Source organism: Mauremys reevesii, linkage group 1, assembly GCF_016161935.1.
Source record: "Mauremys reevesii isolate NIE-2019 linkage group 1, ASM1616193v1, whole genome shotgun sequence".
In the NCBI taxonomy this organism is placed as follows: Eukaryota; Metazoa; Chordata; order Testudines; family Geoemydidae; genus Mauremys; species Mauremys reevesii.
The window spans coordinates 352,545,630-352,571,214 of NC_052623.1; the positions used below are offsets into that span (position 1 = coordinate 352,545,630).

Genomic DNA, 25,585 nt, shown 5'->3' on the forward strand with positions numbered 1-25,585 from the left:
TATGGCAAATGGGGAGAATAATGTAATCAAATGACACTCTTATCCCAAATGTAAGAATAAATAAATTCCTCAATAGGAATAATACAGTAATTTCTAAAATTAAGTCAGTCACTGGCTGTATACCTTGATTGAGCAAGGTACTTTAAGGATGAGTAGTCCTGTTGAGCTTAATAGTGGTACTTGCGTGCTTAAAGTTAGGCATGTGTTTAAAATATCTTGCTGAATAAGGGCCTTAAAAATGCAATTTTGCCTTGAAAAGTGACTGTAAAAATGTCTTAGTGGGTTTTCCTGTTTATTGGCTATCAATTACTTCTAGTTTAAAGCTGCTCAGTTAAGTTAAACGGTGTGTGTTTTACTTGCCAGCATTGCAGTCTCACCAGGAGATCTATGTCAGGCATGATTCTTTCCTAATGCATCATCATCGGTGCTAAAGATCCTACAGACAAAATCAGGGGTAGGCAACCTATGGTATGCATGCTAAAGGCGGCACGCGAGCTGATTTTCAGAGGCACTCACGCTGTCCGGGTCCTGGCCACCAGTCTGGAGAGGGGGCTCTGCATTTTAATTTAATTTTTAAATGAAGCTTCTTAAACATTTTTAAAACCTTATTTACTTTACATACAACAATAGTTTGGTTATATATTATAGACTTATACAAAGAGATCTTCTAAAAACATTAAAATGTATTACTGGCACGCGAAACCTTAAATTAGAGTGAATAAATAAAGACTCGGCACAGCACTTCTGAAACGTTGCTGACCCCTGGACTAAATGATCCTACCAGTTACATTTGGATTGCCCCAAATGCCTTTGTTACAGTTGCACAAATGCAAGGGAGGGCTTACTTTGAAGGCAGTGGGGTTCTGCACTCCACAGGTGCAACTGGGAAGACATAATGTGGCTTGCAGAACTTCCCCCCACCTTCATGAAGGTAATTTATATTTATAATTGGAGATATACCTATCCCTAGAACTGGAAGGGACCTTGAAAAGTCATTGAGTCCAGCCCCCTGCCTTCACTAGCAGGACCAAGTGCTGAATTTTGCCCCAGACCCCTAAGTGGCCCCCTCAAGGATTGAACTCTCAACCCTGGGTTTAGCAGGCCAATGCTCAGACCACTGAGCTATCCCGCCTGCTACAGATTCCGAGGCCAGAAGGGACCATTGTGATTGTCTAGTTTGACCTCCTGCATAATATAGGTTGTAGAACTTCCCCAAAATAATGCCTAGAGCAGATCTTTTAGAAAAACATCCAGTCTTTATTTAAAAATTGTCACTGACAGAGAATCCACCATAACTCCTATTAAATTGTTCCAGTGGTTAATTACTCTCACTGTTAAATGTACTCCTTATTTCCATGATGCATAAACAGAAAAAAAAAGTCCACTCTGATTTTCAGATCCAAGGGTGAGTTTGCAGAGCTGGGATGTATAAAAAGAAACCCTTCATTTTATCTGTAAACTGAGAAAATATAAAGTAATTGTGATACAAGAAACATGGAAGCCCATGACGCCAGTTTTATAATCCTTGTTAGTACAGAACCGTACTTTAAACTGACAGCACCAGCTGATTGTTCATATCAGGCTGGCAGCTTGAGTTTTGAAGCACGTAATATTTTCACACTTTTGTGTGTACTTAGTATTTTTTGTGTGAGAGCAGTCATAAGATCCAAATACCTGAAACCAGTGCGCCTGAATATAAGCGATAGAATTTCATCCCGTTTCTCCTTTATTGAGCCCAAAAACTTGTTTGACTAAAGCTTATCTTCCAGAAAGGCATTCAGTCTTGATTTGAAGACTTCAAGTTCTCACACCAGTGCAAATGAAGAGTAACTTAACTGAAATTAATGGAGTTAAATTGGCATAAATCATCTCAGAATCAGTGCTTATAATGCCATGTTGAGGAGGACAACCTTCTCAGATCAAAATGCTTGTTTCCCAAAGCTAGAAAAATCATGGAATTGTGGGTAGAACTGTGTCAAAACCATTGCTTTAGAAAGGCTGATGTCCATTTAGCCTTTTTTTCCGTGATATTGATCCCTCATATGTTTTGATATTGGAGTGAGAAGGGAGGCAAGTTAGAAAATGACTGAAACTTGTATAAAACCATTTCTTTATGACTACCACATGGGCCAAAATAGAAATTGAACAATGGCAATTATTCAGGTGAAGGCTTTCCAAATAATCTCAAACTAGGCCTTTGGGGCCCTATGAACTTGCATCCTTTTTGTCAAAAAGGGTTAAAGGAAGAGGGGTATAATCTGGAAAGACATCATGTATGGAAAGTAGTATATAAAATTTTACTAGCTGCCCATAAAAGCATGCATCTAAAGAAATATACTATAATAAATAGCAGCAAAATTTGACTAGTCATAGGAATGAAAAACAAGACACGAGTCTGTTTCTTAGCTACTCTACTTGGATGAGTTATCAGCAGTAGTTTTGCTGGGGATTGGATTGGATTTAGGCGAGTAAAGTGCCCCTTGTAGCAGTTTTCCTTCTTGTGAGGTGGTGGAATCATACAAATTCGGTGCCATCTATTAGGACAGGTGTTTTTATAGAAGATCGTTAGACTGGAGATGCACCAGGGAAAATGCTACCTGAGTAAGTATGGGAGTTATTTAATTATTGTATAAATGATTCAACTTTCTGTTGCTTTAAATCAAATGTAGTTTTTGATTGTTAAGCGGATAATTGTGCATTTTCATGTTTGTTTCCCTATGATGTAGATTTATGAAAATGACTTCCTGTTTTACTGGAGAACATAAGAACAGCCATAATGGCCCAGTATCCTACCTCTGAAAGTGTCCAGTGCCAGATGCTTCAGAGGCCATGGACAGAACTGCGCAATTTTGAGTGATCGGTCCCCTGTTGTCTTGTCCCAGCTTTCTGAGAGTTGGAGAGTTAGGGCCAGCATATCCCTCCACCTGCGCCGCTTCCCGCAGCTCTCATTGGCCTGGAACGGCGAACCGTGGCCAGTGGGAGCCGCGATCGGCCAGACCTGCGGACGCGGCAGGTAAACAAACTGGCCCGACCCGCCAGGGAGCTTACGCTGGTGAGCCATGTGCCAAAGGTTGCCGACCCCATATCTAGTCTTTAGTACAGAGACTCATTGAAGTGGTAGGTTACATACCACGGCTAATAGTTCTGTAGTTTTATATCTGAGTTCCTTCAGACCTCTTGGGTGAATACCATCTGGTGACTTGTTACTGCCTAATTTATCAATGTGGCCGAAAACCTCTTCTGTTGACACCTCATTATGGAACAATTCCTCAGATATGTCACCTAAAAAGAATGGCTCAAGTGTGGGAATCTCCCTCGCATCCTCTGCAGTGAAGACAGATGTACAGAATTCATTGAGCTTCTTTGTAATGGCCTTATCTTTCTTGAGTGCTTCTTTAACACCTTTTTTGTCTAGCGACCCCACTGTCTGTTTGGAAAGCTTCTTCCTTCTGGTGTGTTTACAATTTTTTGATGTTAGTTTTTATATCCTTAACTAATTGTCCTTCAGATTCTTTACCGGACTGCCTTATTATACTTTTACACTTGACTTGCCAGAGTTTACGCTCCTTTTTTTTCCCCAGTAGGATTTTACTTCCAATTTTTGAAAGATGTCTTTTTGCATCTAACCACCTCTTTTACTCTGCTGTTTAGCCATCGTGGCATTTTTTTTGGTCCTCTTATTTTTTTTGTATATGGGGTATTATTTAAATTGAGCCTCTTATGGTGCTTTTAAGTAGTCTCCGTGCAGTTTGCAGGTGTTTCACCCTTGTGACTACTGTTCCTTTTAATTTCCATTTAACTAGCTTCCCCATATTTGTGTAGCTCTCCTTTTTGAAGTTAAATGCTATTGTGGTGAATTTCTTTGGCATTTCTCCCCTACAAGAATGTTAAATTTAAATATATTATGGTCCCTGCTACCGAGAAGTTCAGCTATATTCATCTCTTGGATCTTAACCTGTGCTCCATTTAAGACTAGATCAAGAATTTCCTCTCCCCGATGGGTTCCAGGACAAGGTGCTTCAAGAAGCAGTCATTTGTGATGCTTAAAAATTTTATCTCTGAATCTCTTCCTGATGTGACATGTACCCAATCAATATAACGATAGTTGAAATCCCCCATTACTATTGTGTATTTCTAGCATTGTAGCCTCTCTAATCTCTCTGAGCATTTTGCAGTCACTGTCCCCATCCTGTCAAGTGGTCGGTAATTCACTCCTACTGCTATACTCTTATTTTCAATCATGGAATTTCTATCTATAGAGATTCTATGGTAAAGTTTATTTTATTTGACTCTTTGCTTTCTTTCACATATAGTGCCACTCCCATGCCATCACAGCCCATTCTCATTCCTGTATGTTTTGTACTCTGGTAGTACTGTGTCTCATTGATTATCCTCATTCCACCACGTTTCCGTAATACCCATATCACTATTCTCATTTAATGCAGGCATTCCAGTTCACCCATCTTAGTATTTAGACTTGCAGCATTTGTATATATGCTCTTCTAGAGGTAAGGCAAAGACACTGTTCTTATTCTGAGAGCTTCTGACCTCATGTACTACTTGGGATGAATTGCATTGTCATATGGTAATAGCTTGGTAATGCACTCTAGATTCCTGGATAGTATTTTGGACCATCTGAAGAAGACCATTCCTTCCCCCCCACCGCCCATACCAAGTTACACGCTGGGCCCAAAGCTTTGGGACAGGCCTTTAGAATTTTCAGTCAGTGCTGTGTAGACATGTCCAGTAAAGTTAGTACTTATTAATACTGAGTTTCTGCAACAAGGTTCCGTCCATGGTGAGGCTCTCTGACTGTGTTGATAACATTATAAACATAGCTCCAGTTAAACTGGTTTCTAAGAAAGTTTGGTTGGCCAGTCTGGATTGAGCCAAACCATAGGGAAACCAGTTCTAGCCTAGGCAATTCAAGTGATTGCCAAACCATGTTAGAAACTGGTTGGCCAAAGAAACTAGTTTAGCTGAAACCCCAAGAGGGATAAATCAAGTTAATCCAGCAAATCCTTACTTACCTGAGGAGTCCTTGCACAAGCTAATAGTTGCTTTGGCTTGTATAGGGGCTACTCATGTGAGTAAGTATTTGCAGGATCAGGCAGTAAGTTATTAACTGCCTTAGCTGCAGTTAAGTTTAAACAGTTCAAATGTAACTGAGGCCAGTATAGAACAGCCTAATTAAATAAAGTGTAAATCTATTGGACTGGTCAACTGCTGAAATGGGGAGGGAAGGATGCAAATTCTAATAGAAATTGGTTTGTTTAAAACCTTGGTCCACACAATATGTTCTTTTCACTTGGCAAACAGTTTCTGAAAAATGTTCAACTCACTAACGTCTCTTAATAAGCAGTGTGGGTTTCATTTGTGCCTCTTCACAGTCATTTTATTTTGGGAATACAACAAAAATGACTAATAAAACTGAATTTTATTTTCTATTTCCTTTGCGGACCCACAAAAGGAGATTGAAATCTAACTAGCCGATACAAAAATGACTTAGCAAGTAAATAATCACTTGAATGTTTTACAGTGCTTTTATTATTTGGGTTTTTTTTAATGTCTTCTCTACTTACTCCAAGTGCTAATGAAATAAGGAAAATGAACTTGCTTGTCTTCAAAAATTCCTTACAGATATATTCTAGATATAAACTACAGATCTAGGTAGGTATAAAATGTATTCTAACTGTTTGAGGTTCTGACTTGATAGAAATGAGTGGGGCAAGAGCAAATATTGGTCCTTCAAGACAATCTGAACTGGGATATATCTGCACCTGCATGGAGCTCTTCTGCCTGTGCAGAGTAGCTTGCCCGATTGGAGCCTTAGGCCTACATTTTCATACGTGTCTGTTGCCCAATTTGACACTTTTATGGGTGTCTGATTTCTGTGCCAAAACTTGGTGTTCAAATGACCCATTGCTGATGTTGAATGACAGAAGAGGGTATGATAAGGGAGAAAGAGGAGTGGTCATAATAGAGAGAGAAGTAACATCTTCAGTTGTATCTTGGGCTGTGATCTAGTCAGGTCTCACGAGACCACCCTGATCTTTCTTTGAGAAAATAACTAATTTTTCAGACAAAGGAAATGCAGTAGATCTAATCTACCTGGATTTCAGCAAGACATTTGATACAGTTCCACATGAGAAATTATTAATTAAATTGGAGAAGATGGGGATTAATATGAGATTTGAAAGATGGATAAGGAACTGGTTGAAGCGGAGACTGTAACAGGTCAGATTGAATGCCTGGAGGGAGGTAGTGGAGTTCCTGAAGGATGGGTCTTGGGACCAATGTTATTTAACATTTTCATTAATGATCTTGGCACAAAAAGTGGGAGTGTGCTAATAAAGTTTGCAGATTATACAATGTTGGGAGATAATACCAATATGGAGGAGGACCAGAATATTATACAAGAAGATCTGGATGACCTTGAAAACTGGAGTAATAGAAATAGGATGAAATTTAATAGTGCAAGGTCATGCACTTAGGGACTAACAGCAAGAATTTTTGTTAAATGAATGGACTATAAGGTGGATAGCTGGCTAGATCATCGGGCTCAAAGGGTAGTGATCAATGGCTCCATGTCTAGTTGGCAGCTGGTTTCAAGTGGAGTTCCCCAAGGGTCGGTCCTGGGGCCCGTTTTGTTCAATATCTTCATTAATGATCTGGAGGATGGCGTGGACTGCACTCTCAGCACGTTTGCAGATGACACTAAACTGGGAGGAGTGGTAGATACGCTGGAGGGTAGGGATAGGATACAGAGGGACCTAGACAAATTAGAGGACTGGGCCAAAAGAAACCTGATGAGGTTCAACAAGGACAAGTGCAGAGTCCTGCACTTAGGATGGAAGAATCCCATTCACTGTTACAGAGTAGGGACCAAATGGCTAGGAAGCAGTTCTGCAGAAAAGGACCTAGGGGTTACAGTGGACAAGAAGCTGGATATGAGTCAACAGTGTGCCCTTGTTGCCAAGAAGGCTAACGGCATTGTGGGCTGTATAAGTAGGGGCATTGCCAGCAGATCGAGGGACATGATCATTCCCCTCTATTCAACATTGGTGAGGCCTCATCTGGAGTACTGTGTCCAATTTTGGCCCCCACACTACAAGAAGGATGTGGAAAAATTGAAAAGAGTCCAGCGGAGGGCAACCAAAATGATTAGGAGGCTGGAGCACATGACTTATGAGGAGATGCTGAGGGAACTGGGAATGTTTAGTCTGCAGAAGAGAAGACTGAGGCGGGATTTGATAGCTGCTTTCAACTCCCTGAAATGGGGTTCCAAAGAGGATGGAGCTCGGCCGTTCTCAGTGGTACCAGATAACAGAACAAGGAGTAATGGTCTCAAGTTGTAGTGGGGGAGGTTTAGGTTGGATATTAGGAAAACCTTTTTCACTAGGAGGGTGGTGAAGCACTGGAATGGGTTACCTAGGGAGGTGGTGGAATCTCCTTCCTTAGAGATTTTTAAGGTCAGGCTTGACAAAGCCCTGGCTGGGATGATTTAGTTGGGAATTGGTCCTGCGTTGAGCAGGGGGTTGGACTAGATGACCTCCTGAGGTCTCTTCCAACCCTGATATTCTATGATTCTATGATTCTAAGCTGGGGGCTTATCAGTTGAAAGAGACAGAGGGAGGAGAAATAGCTGGGGGGTATTGGTTGATCACAGGATGACTATGAGCTCCAACGTGATGCAACCGTGAAAAAGAATTTTTCAGTTCCCCATCCCTGCAGTGGCTGTATTACACTACACCAATGGATAATTCTCTCCTAAGAACTAATTTCTGCTGTGATGCCCACAAGTTGACTTAATCATAACAAAAAAATTCCTTTCAATTTCATTTTTAACTTATTGTTTAAAACCTTGCCTCTTTCTGCAGTTCTTTGTGTGTCCTGTCTTTTTACATAGCTTGTTCCCTAAGGAGCATACAGTCTCATGTCTGTGTCTTGTACACCTCTGGTGCTTAACAAATAATGAGTACAATTAATGAAATAGGTGAACCATATGTACAGTGTGTGGTACACAAAATGCTTGGCTCTTGGGATGAAAGGTACAATGAAAATGTGAGCTCTGAACTGAAATGTATGCACCAATTTTAATATCCTAATAGGTTTGTGATTTAAGTGCATTGTAAAGATCTCCTGTGTTCTCACTACCTGTTTGCTAAACATGCCCAGGGTGCTTTGCTAAAGTTTCCCCCATAACTTGCACAAATAACACACTTTAGCTGTGGGAGGTTTTTTTTAAAGAGAATTTAAATTGGCACTGGTTGGTTTTGATTGACATAAAAACTCAAGTTATTCTTCTCTCTTGACATTCTATCATCTAATAGGGTCTACTCTTGGTGTGTGTGCAATGCTCAGAGTGGAAATGAATAGGTTAGCAAACTCCCGTAGCACAATGGGGCTGGGCTGAGCTGAGGGGACAGAGTCTGAGGTTATGCCAGTTGAATAGTGTAATCTCTACTGAGCAGGTCAGACAGATCTCTAATTAAAAGGATACCATCAGGGTAATATGTGTGCAAGTCAGCTGCTACTGAAATCAGTTTTAACTAACCTATTAAAAATGATGCAACATAAATAGCAACATGACAATAGAGACCATAGGAAAATATAACAGTTACATGGGCACATTCTTGGAGGAGATGAAGGCGTGCAGGGCAATTTTGAACTTTTGTGGGCCTGGTGATGAGCTGTCTCCAGAAGGTGCTTGAAGTTTGTAACTTGCATCTGTTCCGAGTGTGCCTTTATAAATGACTTGTCTGAAGTAGATTTGAACAGGTTTCAAGCAAGATTTGTTGGTCTTGCCCTATTTTGGTGGCCAGAAGTCATGTCATGGTCCACAGCAATAGGAGTATGGGAGCATTGGTCAGAGACTTTGTTAAGGGGACTAGACTAATACATTCCCCTCCCCTGGAGGAGATAACATAAAATTGGAGCTTGTATCTGCATGGTGGTTAAACAAAGTGTAAATGTAACGAGTGGCTTTGCCTAGGACTTGATATGACATGACGATGGACACTGTAGAAAATATTTATAGTTATGTTGCCTTTTACTTTCACATTGGCTTTTCAATCTTTGATACTCACGTTGTAAAGCAGTAAGCAACTTTTTTCGCTTCTTAAATTCTGAACTTCAGGAAAAAGATGTCCGAAATTTTGCTTTTCCTATTGCTATAGGTATTGAGGCGGTAGAAACATGGGAAGGGCCAGAGTTGGGATGTCAATGAGGAGGCACCTGTTTGGAACAGTCTTTTCTGAGAACTCTTGTTTTGACATCTGTATTCTGACATTTAAGCTAACCTGTTGACGGACCTTCTGTTTCAGGTGGTGTCACCTCCATAGCTAGCTCTAGAGCTTTGTGTTCCTTGTGACACGCTGTTTCTCTTACTTGTCAAATCCATTTTGAAGTTTTCAGGTGGTTTATATACACTTTACATTCTTGGATGATTTTAGAAGCATATTTTTAAATCAGTCCATTATAGAGCAGTATAAGTTACTGGGGTCATTTGTTCTCCAACAGTCTGAGCTTGGTTCAACACCATCAGGATGAAACAGCTGTTTGTCTCTAATCTCTGTATCAGTAACCATTATGAGGTTTGAATCTCTTTATCTGTATACTTCTGAGCTGTGTGTCTGTGTACTTCTAATCAAGCTGTTAAAAATCCATGTGGCCATAGAGTTCTTTACAACACATTTTGGTTGGACTTTCCGTGAAGACTTTCACTTCACATTGGCTTTTCAGCGTATCAGTTAACTGTTTCACCCAGTCTTTAGCATAGACACCCTATTGTTACTGTTCATTAGCTGTAAATTAAGAAATGTTGATTAATGAACATACTTAAAACAAAAACACATTACCCTGAGATTTTGTGGTTACTGTCTCCTAGCAACAGAACCTCCTGTCAAGGTACTCTGTGTTATTTCAAGGGGACTGTATCCAGAGTAGCCTTAATTCTCCATCTAGCTTTTCAAACCTAATCCTTTTTCTCTTTTAGACAACTTACTAAAAGGTTCTTTTTAAGGAGTGTGATTAATATCTTCAGTCTGTTGACAGCAATAATAAAATAGAATAGGATAACATCAAACCATCATTCCATACTTTATTGTAAACTAGAATGCAAAGAGGAAAAGAAAAGGTCCTTTTCTACAAATTCATCAGGAGTTTGTTCTTGGTGAACTAATTGGTTCTCACAGTAAAAAAAATTCTCTTTTGTGAAAATGGAAGATAGCTAGGTTGGGGGTTCAAGCCTATAATTCCATTGATATGTATAGCCTTAAAATTATTATTAATAAAACTCATATTTTATGAATGTCTTAATCACACTAGACTTTAATATATCCTGGAACTTGCAGGTAACTTATGCCTCCTTGTATATGACCTCTAACTTTGAATCAGTCTACTTTGCAGGCTGCTATGTTTTGTGTATAATGAAGAAATTGAGTTGTTTTGTGTTCCAGTGTTTATTCCTGCAGTAGTCCATGATAGTCAGAGTTCTGCTGTGACAAGCCAATTGGAACATTGTATTTGCTTGGTGTTGATCTTACTTTGAGCGGTTTAAATGATTGTTTTTGGTGGTGTTGTGATTTCAGTGCGAGAAGTGAGTGTGCTGGAGATTAAAGAAGATATGGAGCTGGATCCGGAGGAAAACAGTACTGTCTTCATGGGGATCCTCATCAAAGGGCTGGCCAAACTGAAAAAAATCCCTGAGACCGTGAAGGCTATCAAGGATCGTCTGGAACAGGAGCTCAAGCAGATTGTCAAGAGGTCCACAACGCAGGTGGCAGACAGTGGCTACCAGAAAGGAGAGAGCCTTCTCCAGGAAAACCAGCCTAGGTAGGCACATTTCAAATGCTGAGATAGGGAGTACTGGCATTTGCAGCAAAAGTAAGCTGTGGGCTGAGGCCATCACCCCCAGGAACACCAGCAGCCCTTTGGCTACAGCAGTAATCTCAAAATTTTAAATTGTGCCCCAGTGACTTGGGAAACTAAGTTCCATTTAGCAATTTGCAGGATCAGGTCATATTTTTTTAATTATGTTAATGTACCCAGAGGTCTGGGCACATGGTTTTATAAATATTGATATAAATGAATGATCAGCGGGAGCTGATGAGCTCCTAAGATACATGGGTTTTGTTTCCATGCAGACCTCCAAAGAATATAAAAAATGATGAAGGAATCACCCTCCGATTAGGGCAGAGGGGAGAATTGTTAATAAACAGAATGATATGCAAAGTTTTCCATAAGGCATCTCCTGCTTTTAAAAGGCGAATTTAAAATCTTTACATTTTATTTCATTTGTTTTTCTAAGGTCCCCAATTAACAGAAATCACATGTAGAGAGTTGGGAAACCCAGCCAACCTAGACAAATTAGCTACATTTTTAATTGAGTCAGTGATGACTCCTTTCTTAAAAGCCAAAGATTCTTTTTTCCTCCACAAGAGCCAAATTCTGTAAAAAATGGGTAGAGTATGCCTCTCAACACTGTTTAAATGTTGTTAAGGTTTTCAATGATGGTAGGCTCTTGACCTCAAAACTTGGCAAGTGAAATATTTTTTAGTTCATCTTACAGCTAGAATTGGATATGAATGCCTCTCGGTCTCTTTCATATCACTGAGCTCATTGTCTGTCTTCAGCTACTGTACTTAGAGGATATCCATAAAAATGATTACTACTGGCAAATAAAATGACTAATGAAGACGACTAAAAAAGATGAAAAGTCCAAAGGATCTGAATCTATAATGAAGCTTCTTATGGGCAGCTTGCACTAACCACATGAGATGTCCACATAACTTGTATTGTCTGTTTTTCCAAGACTGGGTGCTGACTGTTGAAAGACTGGCTGGTATTCTTTCCTTTTGAAAAGTGTTATGTCCCCTTCCGCTTGGGCTGGAGGCCAAGACGTCTGTGTTTGGAAATTCTAGAGTAATTCCTTTAGGAACTCCTCATAAAAATGATTTAAGTCTTCTCATTCCATGAGAAAAAGCTACACTTCTGGAGCACTACCCTAGAGTTTCCTAATTTGACAGTGTCCCAGTTTGGATTATGAAAGGGTGTGGTACTTTAATCTCACCACTGAATATTTTATTTTTCTGCCTATCATTAGCCTAGCCTAGTAAACTCTATAACTTCCATATGTGACTGCGTTTTACTGTTCTGAAATATTAATTCACATTGTGTTTGCAGAATGCACAATTTTTAAAAGCCATTTATATACTGCTACATACAGATAACAATTTGTTGGGGGGGAGAATGCATTTAATTGACCATGATATACCTCAATCTCACCCTACCCTTCACTCACCTATGGGGGAGATGAGCCATTTGAGGGCACCATTAACCACTAGAGGGCAGTAGGAGGTTTCCAGTAGTTAGCTGCTTAAGCCGTTGTAGAAAAGATCAAAACTGTAGACTGCAATGTAGTTGTGTATAACTACTGTGGAATCTCTACGTAGTTGGAACTGATCTTGGGTTTTCTGTAGCTAGTCTGTCTTCCAACCTTTGTCACTACCACTGATGTTCAGAACAGTACCTGGGTTCTTCAATATATCTAGCAGTTTGTGTATGCCCTTGAACAATTATTTTGTGGAGAAAACGTTCTGATTTTATCTCATTCGTGAGCAGCTCATTATATTGTAAATAGTATCTACAGAAATCTCTGGCTTGGCTATGAAGCACAAGGTATAGTGAAAGAGTCAGCATTGTATTAGTTTTAGTTTGAGAAGTCTGGTAACATTACTACTGATGGACAAAGATATTGGGCCAGATCCTCTTGCTGTGTAAATTGTCATCGCTCCAGTGTCTTCAACTGAGCTATGAGGTTTTACATCGATTGAAGATCCGACTCACTGAGCTGGCATATTGACTATCTCATTACCAAACCCACGCTGCTTTTTCCTTCAGAGTTCTTAAGAAATTTCCTTACTTGTCTTTAGCAACTCTTGTTGCTGAGGCTTGAACAGCAAAACCAAAACATCAAACTCCAAATTACCCTAAACTAAGCAAAGGACGTTATCATTGGTAAACTGCATGCATTATCATTGGTGACAATGTCCGCAGTCACTTCCTATGGACTCATTCTCTTTTATTGCCCAGACAATAGGAGTTGCCTCAGGGCATGTGTCACTTTCTGTCGACATGTTTATGTATTTCTTGGTGAGTGGATGCTGAGAACTTGAACTGACAAACTGCCGGAGCAGCCCTTTGTCATTGCAGATGTTTGCTCTGCTTAGGTCACTTGGTCCAAAAAGACCCCCCCACACACAACTTATGCCTTTGGAGTGAACTATTTTTGTGATGCTTTATGTTGTCTCTTTAACCCACACTGCATTAATTTTCGGTCACCTTGTTTCAAAATGTCCTAAGAGATTTAGAAAAGGTCCAGAAAAAGGGCAATTAAAAATGATTAGAAGCTTCAGGGGACTTGACTACAAGGAGAATTGGAAAGGATGGGAACTGTTTAAATGGGAGAAGGATGTATGGTAGTTCGTTAGCTAAAATGATGACTGTCATAGTGAGTGCCAGTTGGGAGCTTCCAATCAGCCCATGCCATAATGTGAGAATATGAAGGCACTTGTAATTAAGAAAAAATATAAATACCTTTTTGTTCAATGCATAATATCATTGAATGCCAACATGGTGAACAGTTTGAAATTCTGCAAACTAGTTTACTTAATCCCTTTTTATTACAAACACATCTCATTTGTCTTTTCTTATATGTGACATCTGTCTAACCTATTTAATCCAGCTGTGCAAAATTTTGCTTGCTTGGGGCAAACAACTTTTTTCTTTTTTCGATGGATGACTAAATTATTATTTGGCTTTATTGTTGCCATGGTAATGGCAGATGAATCGATTTTGTGCCTGGGCTGATAAATTTTTACAATTATGTATGTTTAATTATGAAGATGCCCATCGGCTTCAAATTAAAATTGCCTTCAGTTTTCCACGCAAAGCAAGGTATAAATCCCTTTAACATGAAAATGCCAAGCCCTTGCAAATTCTGCCTCCATGTCATATTTGGCATCCTGGTTCTCGCCCTTACCAGTTCCTCACTCTTATTGTCTTTTTGCCTCCTAACTTGTGCCTGCTATTGTGAGCCCCTATTTTATGTACCTAATAAGGTACTGAGACTCAGCTCTCCCAAGCCTTAGGAAGTGTATCTGATGGAGAAGCTGCCGATCTAGCAGGAATAGAAGCTCTGTTTCCAGGATGGATACAAGTAGATGATTTTTTTTTAAAAATCAGATTTTTTTAATGCAAATTAAATAAAGCTCACTTTTGAAACATAAACCTATTTTAAAATTAAATTTGAAATTATGATAACCTATTTTAAGGCCTAAAATTACTATAATCTCTTAAAATCATTTAAATTAAATAGAAATATATTCAAGCTGTACTTATTTCTTGCCAAAGTTATAAAGAGAGTCAGACCACCAAAGTGGTTGGAAGTCTCTGGCCAAACACCAGGAACCAGAGTTTGCTGAAGTGCTAAACCAGCTTTTGACAGCACTAGCCACTTCTGCATATGCAGAGGGAATATTTTCTCCAGTTTCTTAAGCTTATTCAGGTCTTGACTAGTTCATTCAAAGTTGAGAAACTGACTGGTAGTTGGAAAAAAAACTTGTTTTCCTCTTGCTATCTCTGAATAAATAACAGGTGGGAGGGGATGACACCGACTCGTTCTAAAATCTTGAAGGACAGGGTGACCAGAAACAACCAGTTCAATTCACTAATTGCTGTTACTGCGTCCTTTGTTTAATAAAGCAGTTAGTTTTAAATGTAAAACATTTTAATTTAGGTTAGATATTAGGAAAAACGCTAACTATAAGGGTACGTAAGCTCTGGAATAGGTTTCCAAGGGAGGTTGTGGAATCCCCATCATTGGAGATTTTTAAAAACAGGTTGAACAAACACCTGTCAGGGATGGTGTTGGTTTACTTGGTCCTGCCGCAATGTAGGGGGTTGGACTTGATGACTTTTTGAGGTCTCTTGCAATCCAACATTTTGTGTTTGATAAACTTACTGTTTTTCTTATGTATCCAGTATAATTAAGGTTATTTTTATTAGTAAAATAAAGCCATCTTAAAATGCTGTTTTGTGTTTTTTTAATTAAATCCCAATTTCCATTCAAATGTAGCTTGACACAAATTACAAATAAAAAATTAATCATCTAATAAATGAGAAATGCATCATTCACCATTTTCTAACATAAACTGAATGTAAAAATTAGGAATTGGAATATTAAGCTATATAATTCTTTAAGCTATATATATAGCGCTGTGTGTGTGCGTAAATCGTATGTTAAGCAATATAATTGATTAAATAAATGTGTATAGCGAGAGTGTGTCTTTCTGGTTTGCAGAAAAAAGAACCAAATAGTGTAAAAGCTATATTTAGTTGCAGGTCAACATGTTTTAGTGGTTAGCAACCAATAAGAATCTGATTCTATGATTTCCCCCCAAAAAGGTTCTTACTGGTTGCTATATGCGTAAATAAACTATAAATAACTAACTAAAAATAAATAAATAAATATAGTGCAAATGTAAAACAAGTTTAAAATTGATAATTTAGATCATGGTTAAAATCGATTATTAAAATCACTGTTTTAAAAACAATCCACCCTGTCTGTTTCTCAGGCATCTTAGTTTCCATGTTACCCCATTATCCTTACTATTCATGTTAGTAACTTAATAGTAAGGCTACGTTTTAGTCACGGATGTTTTTAGTAAAAGTCATGGACAGGTCACGGGCAGTAATAAAAAATTCAATGCCCATGACCTGCCTATGACTTGTACTATATACCTCTAACTAAATTTGGGCCAGGGGTCCCCGGTGCTCTGAGGGGGTGGGCTGGCGGTGCTGCGGGTACTATGGGGTGGTTGTCTGGAACCCCGCTGGTGCTGTGAGGGGAGGGTTGGCGAGGCTGGCAGGCTACCTATCAGCCTCCATTTGGCTCCCCAGAAGCAGCTGACATGTCCCTGCAGCTCTTAGGGGGAGGGAAGGCCAGGGGGGCTCAGCACGCTGCCCCCGCTACAAGCTCCAGCTCCGCAGCTCCCATTGGTCAGGAACAGCAGTTAATGGGAGCTGTGGGAGTGGTGCCTGCAGGCATGGGCAGCACACAGAGCCCCCTGACAGCACCACCTAGGAGCTGCAGGGATACGGCAGATGCTTCCGGGGAGCCCTCATCCCCTGAGGTAAGCGTCGCCCTACACCCCAACCCCCAGCCGTTAGCCCCTCCCACAGCCAAACTGCCCCAGCAGTGATCAGTGCGACTGGCCCAGGGGCTGCGCCGGCCATTGCAGAAGCCACAGAGGTCACGGAAAGTCACGGAATCAGTGACCTCCGTGACAGACACGGAGCCTTTATTTAATAGCTGTTGGGGTCAAATAGCAGTCAAGGAGAGGGCAAGATGTACAGCTCTGCCTATGGGAGCAGCATCTTTGACATTTTAAAGATTGGCTATAAAAGCCTCAACAGAAGAAACTAATCTTTCCTCCATGTTACAGTAACACTGCCATCTCCTCTTCCATATCCCAGGCGTTGAACGTCGATGCTTTCCCCTTGTAAACACATGCAACACACAGATGTGCAAAGACCTATTGTAGCAGAATAGGGCTACTCTCCTCCACAAGTTATATGCCAAAGCTATTTAAGGTACTGTTGCTAACTTTGAAAAACAATGGAAATTCCCATACAAACAACTTTATTTAAAGTTAAGATTTCTCAAATACATGCAGTCAGTTAATGTAAGACAACATAAACAACTACACATGCCTTACCATCCAAATATCATAGTTCCCAAATGCGCATACAGACTCCTGACTTCTACAACACACACCTTGTCATGTTCAATATACACCCATCCTTCAAAAGCAGTATTTCTGTTCTACGTTGTCCCCAGACTGTCACTTATACGTACTACTAATTTGTAGGCATTTCCTAACATTAAAGGTGAATGGAAAAGCTGCTGGTATCACAAAATGGAATTGCCTTGTAGTACAGGATTTTTTATTTTGTTTCATCTGAGAGAGACTAAAGCTGCAAATTTCAGATCTGGGTCCAGATTTGAACTTTTCTGGTATTTATAAAGGTGTTTGGGTCTGTTCTGTGGTACAGATCATTGTTCAAAGAGAGGGAGCAGCAATGAAGTTCAGTTCAGGATCCGAACTTCCTAAAGTTTTTAATCAGGCACTTTGTTTCAGCCCATCTCTATTTTTAGTATAATGTACAGACAAGACCTAGACCTGTCATACTGTGCTTCTCTACCTTCCTAGACTTGTCCTTTCATTTTTTTCAGTGTAATCAAAAAGCTTTTCTCCTTAACCATGAGCTCTATGTTTGACACTGGTAATGTGTGTTAGCTGCATACCCCATCTGAGAACTCTGGCAATCGCCCATGTGGTTCTTAAATTAGAGGGATACATTGGAAGGATTACATTATATAGTGAGCCATCTGGAATAGACATTTCTGTTGGTAATGTCCTGCTTTTACCCTTTGTGTCTGGGCAGTAAGGTCAAGAGAAGGTTTTTGTCCAAGATGGCTAAGTGACATATATGAGGGGAACACTATCTTTGGGCCTAGGGGTGTCTGTATAACTTGATAACAGCAACAAACTTAATTGACATTTTCTTCTAAATAATATCAGATGTGGTAAGTCATTGTCTTGTCACACAATAGTTACAGGGTTTTGCAACGGCTCATTAATTACAATAATTGGGCAGTAAAGAAGCCATAGGAACAGCTAATGTGCTGTACACTTAAAGGAGGTTATAGCCATAACACCTTATGTGTAATAATACAATTTTGATGATTGACACAGCTGATAAGCCCTGATACCTCTGGTTTCTGATCTTTCATGTAGGTTTTTAAATTATTTCATACTGTTCATCCCATAATCCAAAATGGCACTAAAGAATTGAATACCATATTATTTTCAGCCTGTGTGTAAGTAAATGAGACTTACCTTCTTCCTCAATTTAAGAGAGGGGAAGAAAACAGATAAGCCCATACCTCCTGCCCCCCAATCTGTCCATCGAAGGTACTTGTATGGCCTTCATTACTATGTTATCAGAATGCCTTATGGTCTTGAATGCATTTGTCTTTCCTTCTAGGTTACTTCTGGAACTGCTTGAACTTCTCTTTGACAAATTCAACGCTGTAGCGGCTGCTCACTGTGTGGTGCTGGGACATCTTCAGCAGACAGTGGCCTCTCCATCCAGCCTGTATGATGGTGATGTCAAATTGTATGACATGGCAGATGTGTGGGTGAAGATCCAGGATGTCTTGCAGGTAAGGATCTCTCAAACAGTCATGCACTCAGTTTAGAACAGCAATTTTTGCTGACAGAGTGCCAGAAAATTCATTCATATAGACTAGAGGCTCAAGAAGCATACATGCTGGAACTTGTCTTTATTGTTGGGTAAATGTCTGTATTGTTATAATGGACTGCTGGGCCCCAAAGCACATAAACCCCGGCAATCAACGTCTTTTTTTGGTTTCACCTTTATGGTACGTGAAGAGGTGATACAAGTTATCTGCCAAGTTACCAGATGATGTTATCAGAAGCTTTCAAACAGTAACATTTAACTCAGTGTTGTTACCTTGTCACATTTTCCTGTCACATAGAGTGTCACAACTGAAACCACCTGTCTCCTTATGTCAGCATGCCTTCATTGCAGTCAGCCGAGACACTCAGGCTGGAGCTGCTGCCTGCATATTTTCTCTGAAGACTCCTCAACTTTTGTTCTAAATTGTGGCGTACTCTGCTGTAAAAGATTACGGAAAGTTCCATGTTTTATTTTCTTTGTTGTTCGGTTTAACTGCACAATGATGTGTGATAACTGTCTCTACATATATAGGTATGGATCATAGAATCATAGAATATCAGGGTCGGAAGGGACCTCAGGAGGTCATCTAGTCCAACCCCCTGCTAAAGCAGGACCAATCCCCAACTGAATCAGATAACTGCATATACCACGTGTAACTTATTAAGAAGTTTTGAATGGCTTACCAGCCCTTTGTCAATTAATCTTTTCCCTGGGCCTCTTTCTAGCCCCTTAGGCAGCTTCAAACAGGTGCTTTATAAAGAATCAGTTTGACACACAAATGTTTCTTTCTCTCCCAGATTTTAACCCTCCTTCCCTTTGTTATTATACCTGCCCAAACCTCAGGGTAGATAATATTCAGCCCCAGGCTAGTGACCGTCACAAATTTTAAAAACCTTGTGCAATTTGAGCTGACTGGAACGTCGGTGGCAATGGTTAAGCTTGTGGGTGATAGTAGAGTGCCTAGTTCATGCTCTAGCCATGCTATCATTGCCCTTGAGGGCCAAAAAACCTTGAAGAGCTTTGGCAGTTCTGCCAGTCTCACTCTAGGGAGCAGAGGCCCAGGAGTGAGAATCTTGCACAATGTTATCGTCAGTGAAGCAGTATTACAAGGCAAGTAATTTTCCCTTATCAGCAAGAGTTGGTGGTGGTTGCATCCCTCATAAGTGGTGAACTAAAATTGAGAAAATCTTTATACTGGACGACACATACACAAACCCCACCTTTCCCCAACTGAGTGTCTCCTGCATGACTGAGGAATCAAGTGAGAGAGTTTTAAACTTTGTTACTGGGATTGTTTCTTGTAATCTACCACCTGTGATGCTTAGTCGCTATAAACCTGACTGTTCAGAGGTCAGAGGGAGCCATAAAACCCTCCAGAAATGACCTAAAATAGGTTTTCTGCACATAAAAATGACAGCAATTCAAACTCCATAATCTTGTGCCCATCTGGGGCTGGAAATGAGTGCTGGATCGCCATGGGAAGCTGGGACTCTTCCCTATTTCTCTTTGTATTGAGCTCCTGTTTATTGCATTGCAGGGTCACAAGCATAGGCAGCTGGTGAAAACATTATTTTTGGTGGCTAGGTTCATGGAATGTGGGGAGGCCCTCACTCCAGTGCGTGTGTGAGAGGAGCCTCTTTTCTGAGGGATGCCTCAGGCCCCACTCTCGAACGTGTGTGTGTGTGTGTAGGGTCACTGTCTTTATTCCAGCCTCCTGTGGAGGGGAGGGCCCTTAAGGTGGGAGTTACAGAGCGAGCCCTCCCCACACTCAGCAGGAGTTCCTGCCCCACAGGGCCAGGCCTGGATCCCTGCCCTGGCCCACTGGCTTTTGCTTGCTTGCAGCTGAAGGGCTTGACTCTGCACTTTTCAAGAAGGCAAGACTCACGGTGTCTTCAAAGGGACTCTTCTGCTATTAGAGTAGGATGAGAGATGATGGTTTAAAACCCCTTTTAAGATAAATATCATTTAGTTCTTATTTTAAGCATCTGGCGTATCAGTTCTCATTTGTAAAGTTTTGAAGAACACGGTGAGGTCTGGAAAACTCTTTCATCCCTGCTAAAAAACTGAAAAGTTTCTTACCTCTGGGCATGTCATACACGAGGCCATTCTTAACAACTTCTTGAAGCTCAGGTCAAATATTAGTCGGAGCTGCTTGGCAGTGGTGTCCTTGTCATTTATTTTAGTTGTCACTGTTTCTAATTTAATGCCAAACGAAACCAAGTAAAATGTGGCATATAAAAAGGGTAGGAGATAAGACCGTTTGTTTGGTGGTGGTGGGGAAGCTGGGGGTGGGAAGGATAAATAACTCTCCGTGATCTAGTCTCCACCCTGGCCTTGTAGTAGTTTGTGTGCAAAGCCTGAAGACAGCCGGTCAGAGCAGAGCCTGAAGACAGCCGGTCAGAGCAGAGCCTGAAGACAGCTGGTCAGAGGTAGGGAGCCTAGCCCCCTGAGTGACTACAAGTTGCAGGCAGGGTTGACTGGGTTGTGTATGTGGGGTGGCCTGGAGCGGAGCAGAACTGGCAGGCAGAGAAAGTATAGTGGTTATTTCTGACATGCTGGAGCATAGCGATGTCCTGTATTTCATCTGCTGGAGCAACACTCTAGACTGCTCCAGAAGCACTATGCCCTAGCAGCAGAGAAAGATTTTGGGGGGGGACGGGGGAGGCTGAGCCCCCCTCACCCAATCCACCTGCTGTTTATGGTCATAAGATAGTGGACTTTAAAGTTGACACACTTTTAGATATAGAAAACCTTTACTGGCCTATGACTAAATAGTGTCCGTTCTGGTTCTTGAACAGCAATAATTTAAGGACTGAAATTCCACATTTTTGTGAGGAGGAAGAGAAAACATTTCTCTAGCAGGTTGATTTTTTAAAAACGATGTTTGTTTAAATGTGTTCAGGGATTAGGAAGGATGGAAGAAATTGTGAGAAGATAGATTAGTGGCAGAAGTGAAGTCCGGTGATGCAGTCAAAGATGAATGAAATGTATTAATGCCTATGCAATATATCACATGCCTCTACAGTTTTTCACATGGATAACACGTCCTCTAATAGTGTGTCTGTGCATGTGTAATATATTATGAAATAGCTGTCTTTATAGCTGCATGCATGCATACATTTGTGTGTATATGTTGGGGGTGGAGAGGCACCCTTGTGAAAAATGTAAGACGATATTAATTTTTTCTGTCAGCTCAAATGTCTAAGCTTGTTTTTCCTCTAGATATCTGCTTGCCTCCCACTAATATTCACTGTTAATGCTCGATGCTCTTGTAACCCACATGCCTAATAGGGAGGTATCTCTTTAAGAGACCCATTGGTGGGAGGTAGGAGTGAGTTGTGTCTGAGTCATTGTTGCTAGGCAGATTTAGCACTGTACATCCAGAAGCTCGGTGTGGTAGTTTTAATATAGAGATATGCCTATCTCATAGAACTGGAAGGGACCTTGAAAGGTCATCACATCCAGCCCCCTGCCTTCACTAGCAGGACCAAGTACTGATTTTGCCCCAGATCCCTAAGTGGCCCCCTCAGGGATTGAACTCACAACCCTGGGTTTAGCAGGCCAATGCTATCTGCAATAGGTTCCCTGTTACTGGGGCCAGGTAGTGGCCTCTTGAATAACGGGACATTGAATATGAAGATTTTTTTTTGTTTTCAACATTAATTAAGAATCAAATAAAAAGATATTGTGAGATCATTAGTTCAGGAGCATATGGTGACCCTTTAAAGTTGGATGTCTGAGTGCTAAGAAAACCATTAGTTCATCAGAATATTAGAACAATCTTGGTCAGTGAGGTGTAGTTTCTGATCCTGTTTATTCTTTCTTTGATGCTTTCACATGTTTGTGTCAGTGTCATCCTGATGTGTCTATGCAGCTACAATGGAGCAAGACAGGTTTGAAATTCAGTTTTAAATTTTAGCCTGACATTTTATGCATGTTGCTAATTTAGTTCTTTAATTTAGCAGTTGGTAGAATATACTTCTGGAGAGGGTGTTTACTTCAGAACTAAATATTTGATTGAAAAGAACAATATGACGCCTGCAGTTAAAACTGTAATAATGTGGATAACTGCTACAGAATAATGTGATGAATGGCACTCTAAGCTTTTCTGGCACTGCTAAGATGTGTCCTGAATCTTTCTGTCCAAAGGATAATAAGTTTTGCTGTTAAGGCAGTATTGTGTAAAAGGCAGAATGGTGCATGCACCATGTTACAAGGGCTGAAGGCGTAGAGTGCAATATTTTTGTCCTGTATGGTTTCGCTTTTCATTGTCTTGTCTGTAGCTCTCACAGCACAGATAGAATCCATTGTATAGTTGGTTGAGAGCCTCCGCTGTGTTAGTGTCAGAAGACAGAGAGCTGGGAGACAGACTGCAACAGTAGCTGTTATTGGGTATTCCAGCTTTCCCCTCATGTTACCCAGGGCACAGAACTCTTGCACTCCTTCACCTCCTTTACCCTGTCTTTGATACTGAGATAATAGGAGTATGCATCCGTCTGGCCCTTCAGAGTAACACTAGCATTTAGTTAGATCCTGCTGAAATGTCACCTGTCTGATGATATGCCAGTCATCTTGTCAGCTGTGTGCTATCAGGGTATGCAATGACATGCTGCACTAGAAAACCAAGAAACATCACAACTCTACATCTATTGAGTTGGGGAGTGCCCGTTGGGTCAGGTATCCTGCCTCCAGGTTAAGTCTTTACTGGATTTCTTCTTTATGTGATATTAATAACTCTCCATTTGCATTGCCGTCCATCCAAGGTTCTCAAGATGCATTACAAACATCAAGTAGTTTAGTTGGCAAAACTTGCGTGAAATATTTTATAGGTGGGGAAACTGAGATGCAGAGATATTAAGTGATTTGTAAAAAGTATGCTCCCTCCAGCATGTACATATCTTTTTTAGATACTTGCCTTTAGTTATCCTGTTATACATAGGAAGGGAGCGTGGGTTAGTGATTAGTGCAGGAGATCGGGGGGTGCGGGAAGACATCTTCACTGCTGAATTACTCTAGAGTTAGACCAGTGATTGGCAACCAAGTCTGAGCGGCTGTGTGTGAGGAGCTACACTGCAAAGTCATACCGGAGTTACTGTGTCCTCACATGTCCGTCAGTGGTTTTTTGTGCTGCAGTAAGCTGAGCCACTCCGATTCTTTCCCAGTGAATTGTGGGAGAATCTTTCTGGGCACACAGAGGGAATTGTGGGAATGTATTGGAGGATGATCAGCACTCAAATGACTTAGCCTTCATCCTGCTCTCTGCAAAGTGGATGGGTTACCAGCATGAATTAAAGTGGTACCTGGGCTTTAACCTATGCCCCCATCTGGGCTTACTAGCCCAGATGATAAGCTCCACTCAACTTTCATGAGGATTTTGTGTGTGGACAGAAGTGGGGTTCAAGTCAACACTGAAGTAAGAGCCCAGGTTAACTCTGCAGTGGAAGAATACTCTGAAACTTAACTCCTGGTTCTATTTCTGACTCTTCCATTAACTGTGTGTCCTTGGACATGTTGCCTGACCAGTCTTTGCCTGTGTTTCCCCATCTGTAAAATGAGGATAATATCTCATAAGAATGGCCATACTGGGTCAGATCAAAGGTCCATCTAGCCCCTGTGACAGACCCAGACCAGTGGGGTACGGGGGTCTGGTAGAGGGCAAATATACTGGTCGCTGGATGAGCAGTTTTCTGTTCCCTGAGTGACCAGAGCAGGGGCTGCACTAGAGTAATCAGGAACCTGCTAGAACCAATTCAGGCAGACAGGCTGATTAGATCACCTGCAGCCAATCAAGGCAGGCTAATCAGGGCACCTGGGTTTAAAAAGGAGCTCACTCCAGTCAGGCGAGGAGGAGCCAGAGGAGAGGAAGTGCGTGTGAGGAGCTGGGAGCAAGAGGCACAAGGAGCTGAGAGGGAGAGGCTGTGCTGCTGGAGGACTGAGAAGTACAAGCGTTATCAGACACCAGGAGGAAGGTCCTGTGGTGAGGATAAAGAAGGTGTTGGGAGGAGGCCATGGGGAAGTAGCCCAGGGAGTTGTAGCTGTCATGCAGCTGTTACAGGAGGCACTATAGACAGCTGCAATCCACAGGGCCCTGGGCTGGAACCCGGAGTAGAGGGCAGGGCCAGGTTCCCCCCAAACCTCCCAACTCCTGATCAGACACAGAAGAATTGATCCAGACTGTGGGGAAGGTCACTGTAAATCTGCCAATAAGCGCAGGACCCACCAAGGTAGAGGAGGAACTTTGTCACCCCCTGTAGTCTGTCTTCTGACAGTAGCCAATGCCAGGTGCTTCAGAGGGAATGAACAGAACAGGTCATCATTAAGTGATCCATCCCCTTCAAAAGGGTATTGTGTGACATAATTATTTGTAAAGTACGTTAAGATCTTTGGATGAAAAGCAGTAGAGAAGTATAGTGTATTTAATATTTATTTCCATAAACGCCATGTGAAATGTAGACAGCATATATGCAATCCATATATACAGGTTCTCTTTACAGAAACTAATGACATTGTCGTTTCCTCCAAAGCTGAAAGAATGTCCACGACTTGGCTCTTTCTGTTTCCTTTTATATGGCCTTAAGTGCACTGAACTGATGCTCTTGAAATTCTGAATGGTTAGTCTCATTAACATTATCCTTTCATTTAATGGAGAGGATAGCTGGAGGATGGTGTTTGTGAAAGTGGATTGTCTGCTGCTCTTGGAAAAATGCAACTTCATCCAGACTAGCTGTACAAGGGAGGAATATACTCTCAAAGCTGTTGATCTTTTAAAGTCAGACTAGACCTTTAGGCTGTTCCCATGTTGTTATTTTTGTTTCCTGTTTTTTATCCAAAAAGAAACTTATTTTCATTTTACATAATTTCTTAGAAAACCAGCCTGGTGATATTTAGAAAACCTAATCATTACTCTAGCTTGGGTGTGTTGAGTTTTTCTTTGCAAGTATGTAGGATCTGGAACATAAGATATTTGTTAGCGTATGACTTTAAGATCTGTACTTGAAAGACAGCTCAAGAGCTGAGTGGATAATGTAGACAAGATTACTCGCACTCAAAGAGGTGCTCTCTTCAAGTCGGACTGAGCCATGTTGGCAGGGTGGTATGGCAGAAGTTTGCATGGCTGCTCTCATGTTATAGCTTTTCTGTGGATAGAGTTATTTTAGCCCTGGGATGTCAATCTACTGTTTCACAAGCTCTAACATTTACTTAAAGTTCAAAGAGATAAGAGTCTGAAAAAATTAATTGGTTTCTATGTAGTGTA

General features: G+C 41.0%; 1 protein-coding gene across 10 annotated transcripts in view; it reads left to right on the top strand.

The window, feature by feature from the left end:
• The window catches only part of EXOC4 (exocyst complex component 4), a 584,936-nt gene that overhangs the window by 62,825 nt on the left and 496,526 nt on the right, over positions 1 to 25,585 (top strand). For all 10 annotated transcript variants that reach the window (XM_039519699.1, XM_039519700.1, XM_039519701.1 and 7 more), the window contains exons 6-7: positions 10,593 to 10,836; positions 18,115 to 18,292. In XM_039519699.1, the coding sequence (XP_039375633.1) occupies positions 10,593 to 10,836; positions 18,115 to 18,292 (422 nt within the window). The remainder of the gene's footprint in view (positions 1 to 10,592; positions 10,837 to 18,114; positions 18,293 to 25,585) is intronic.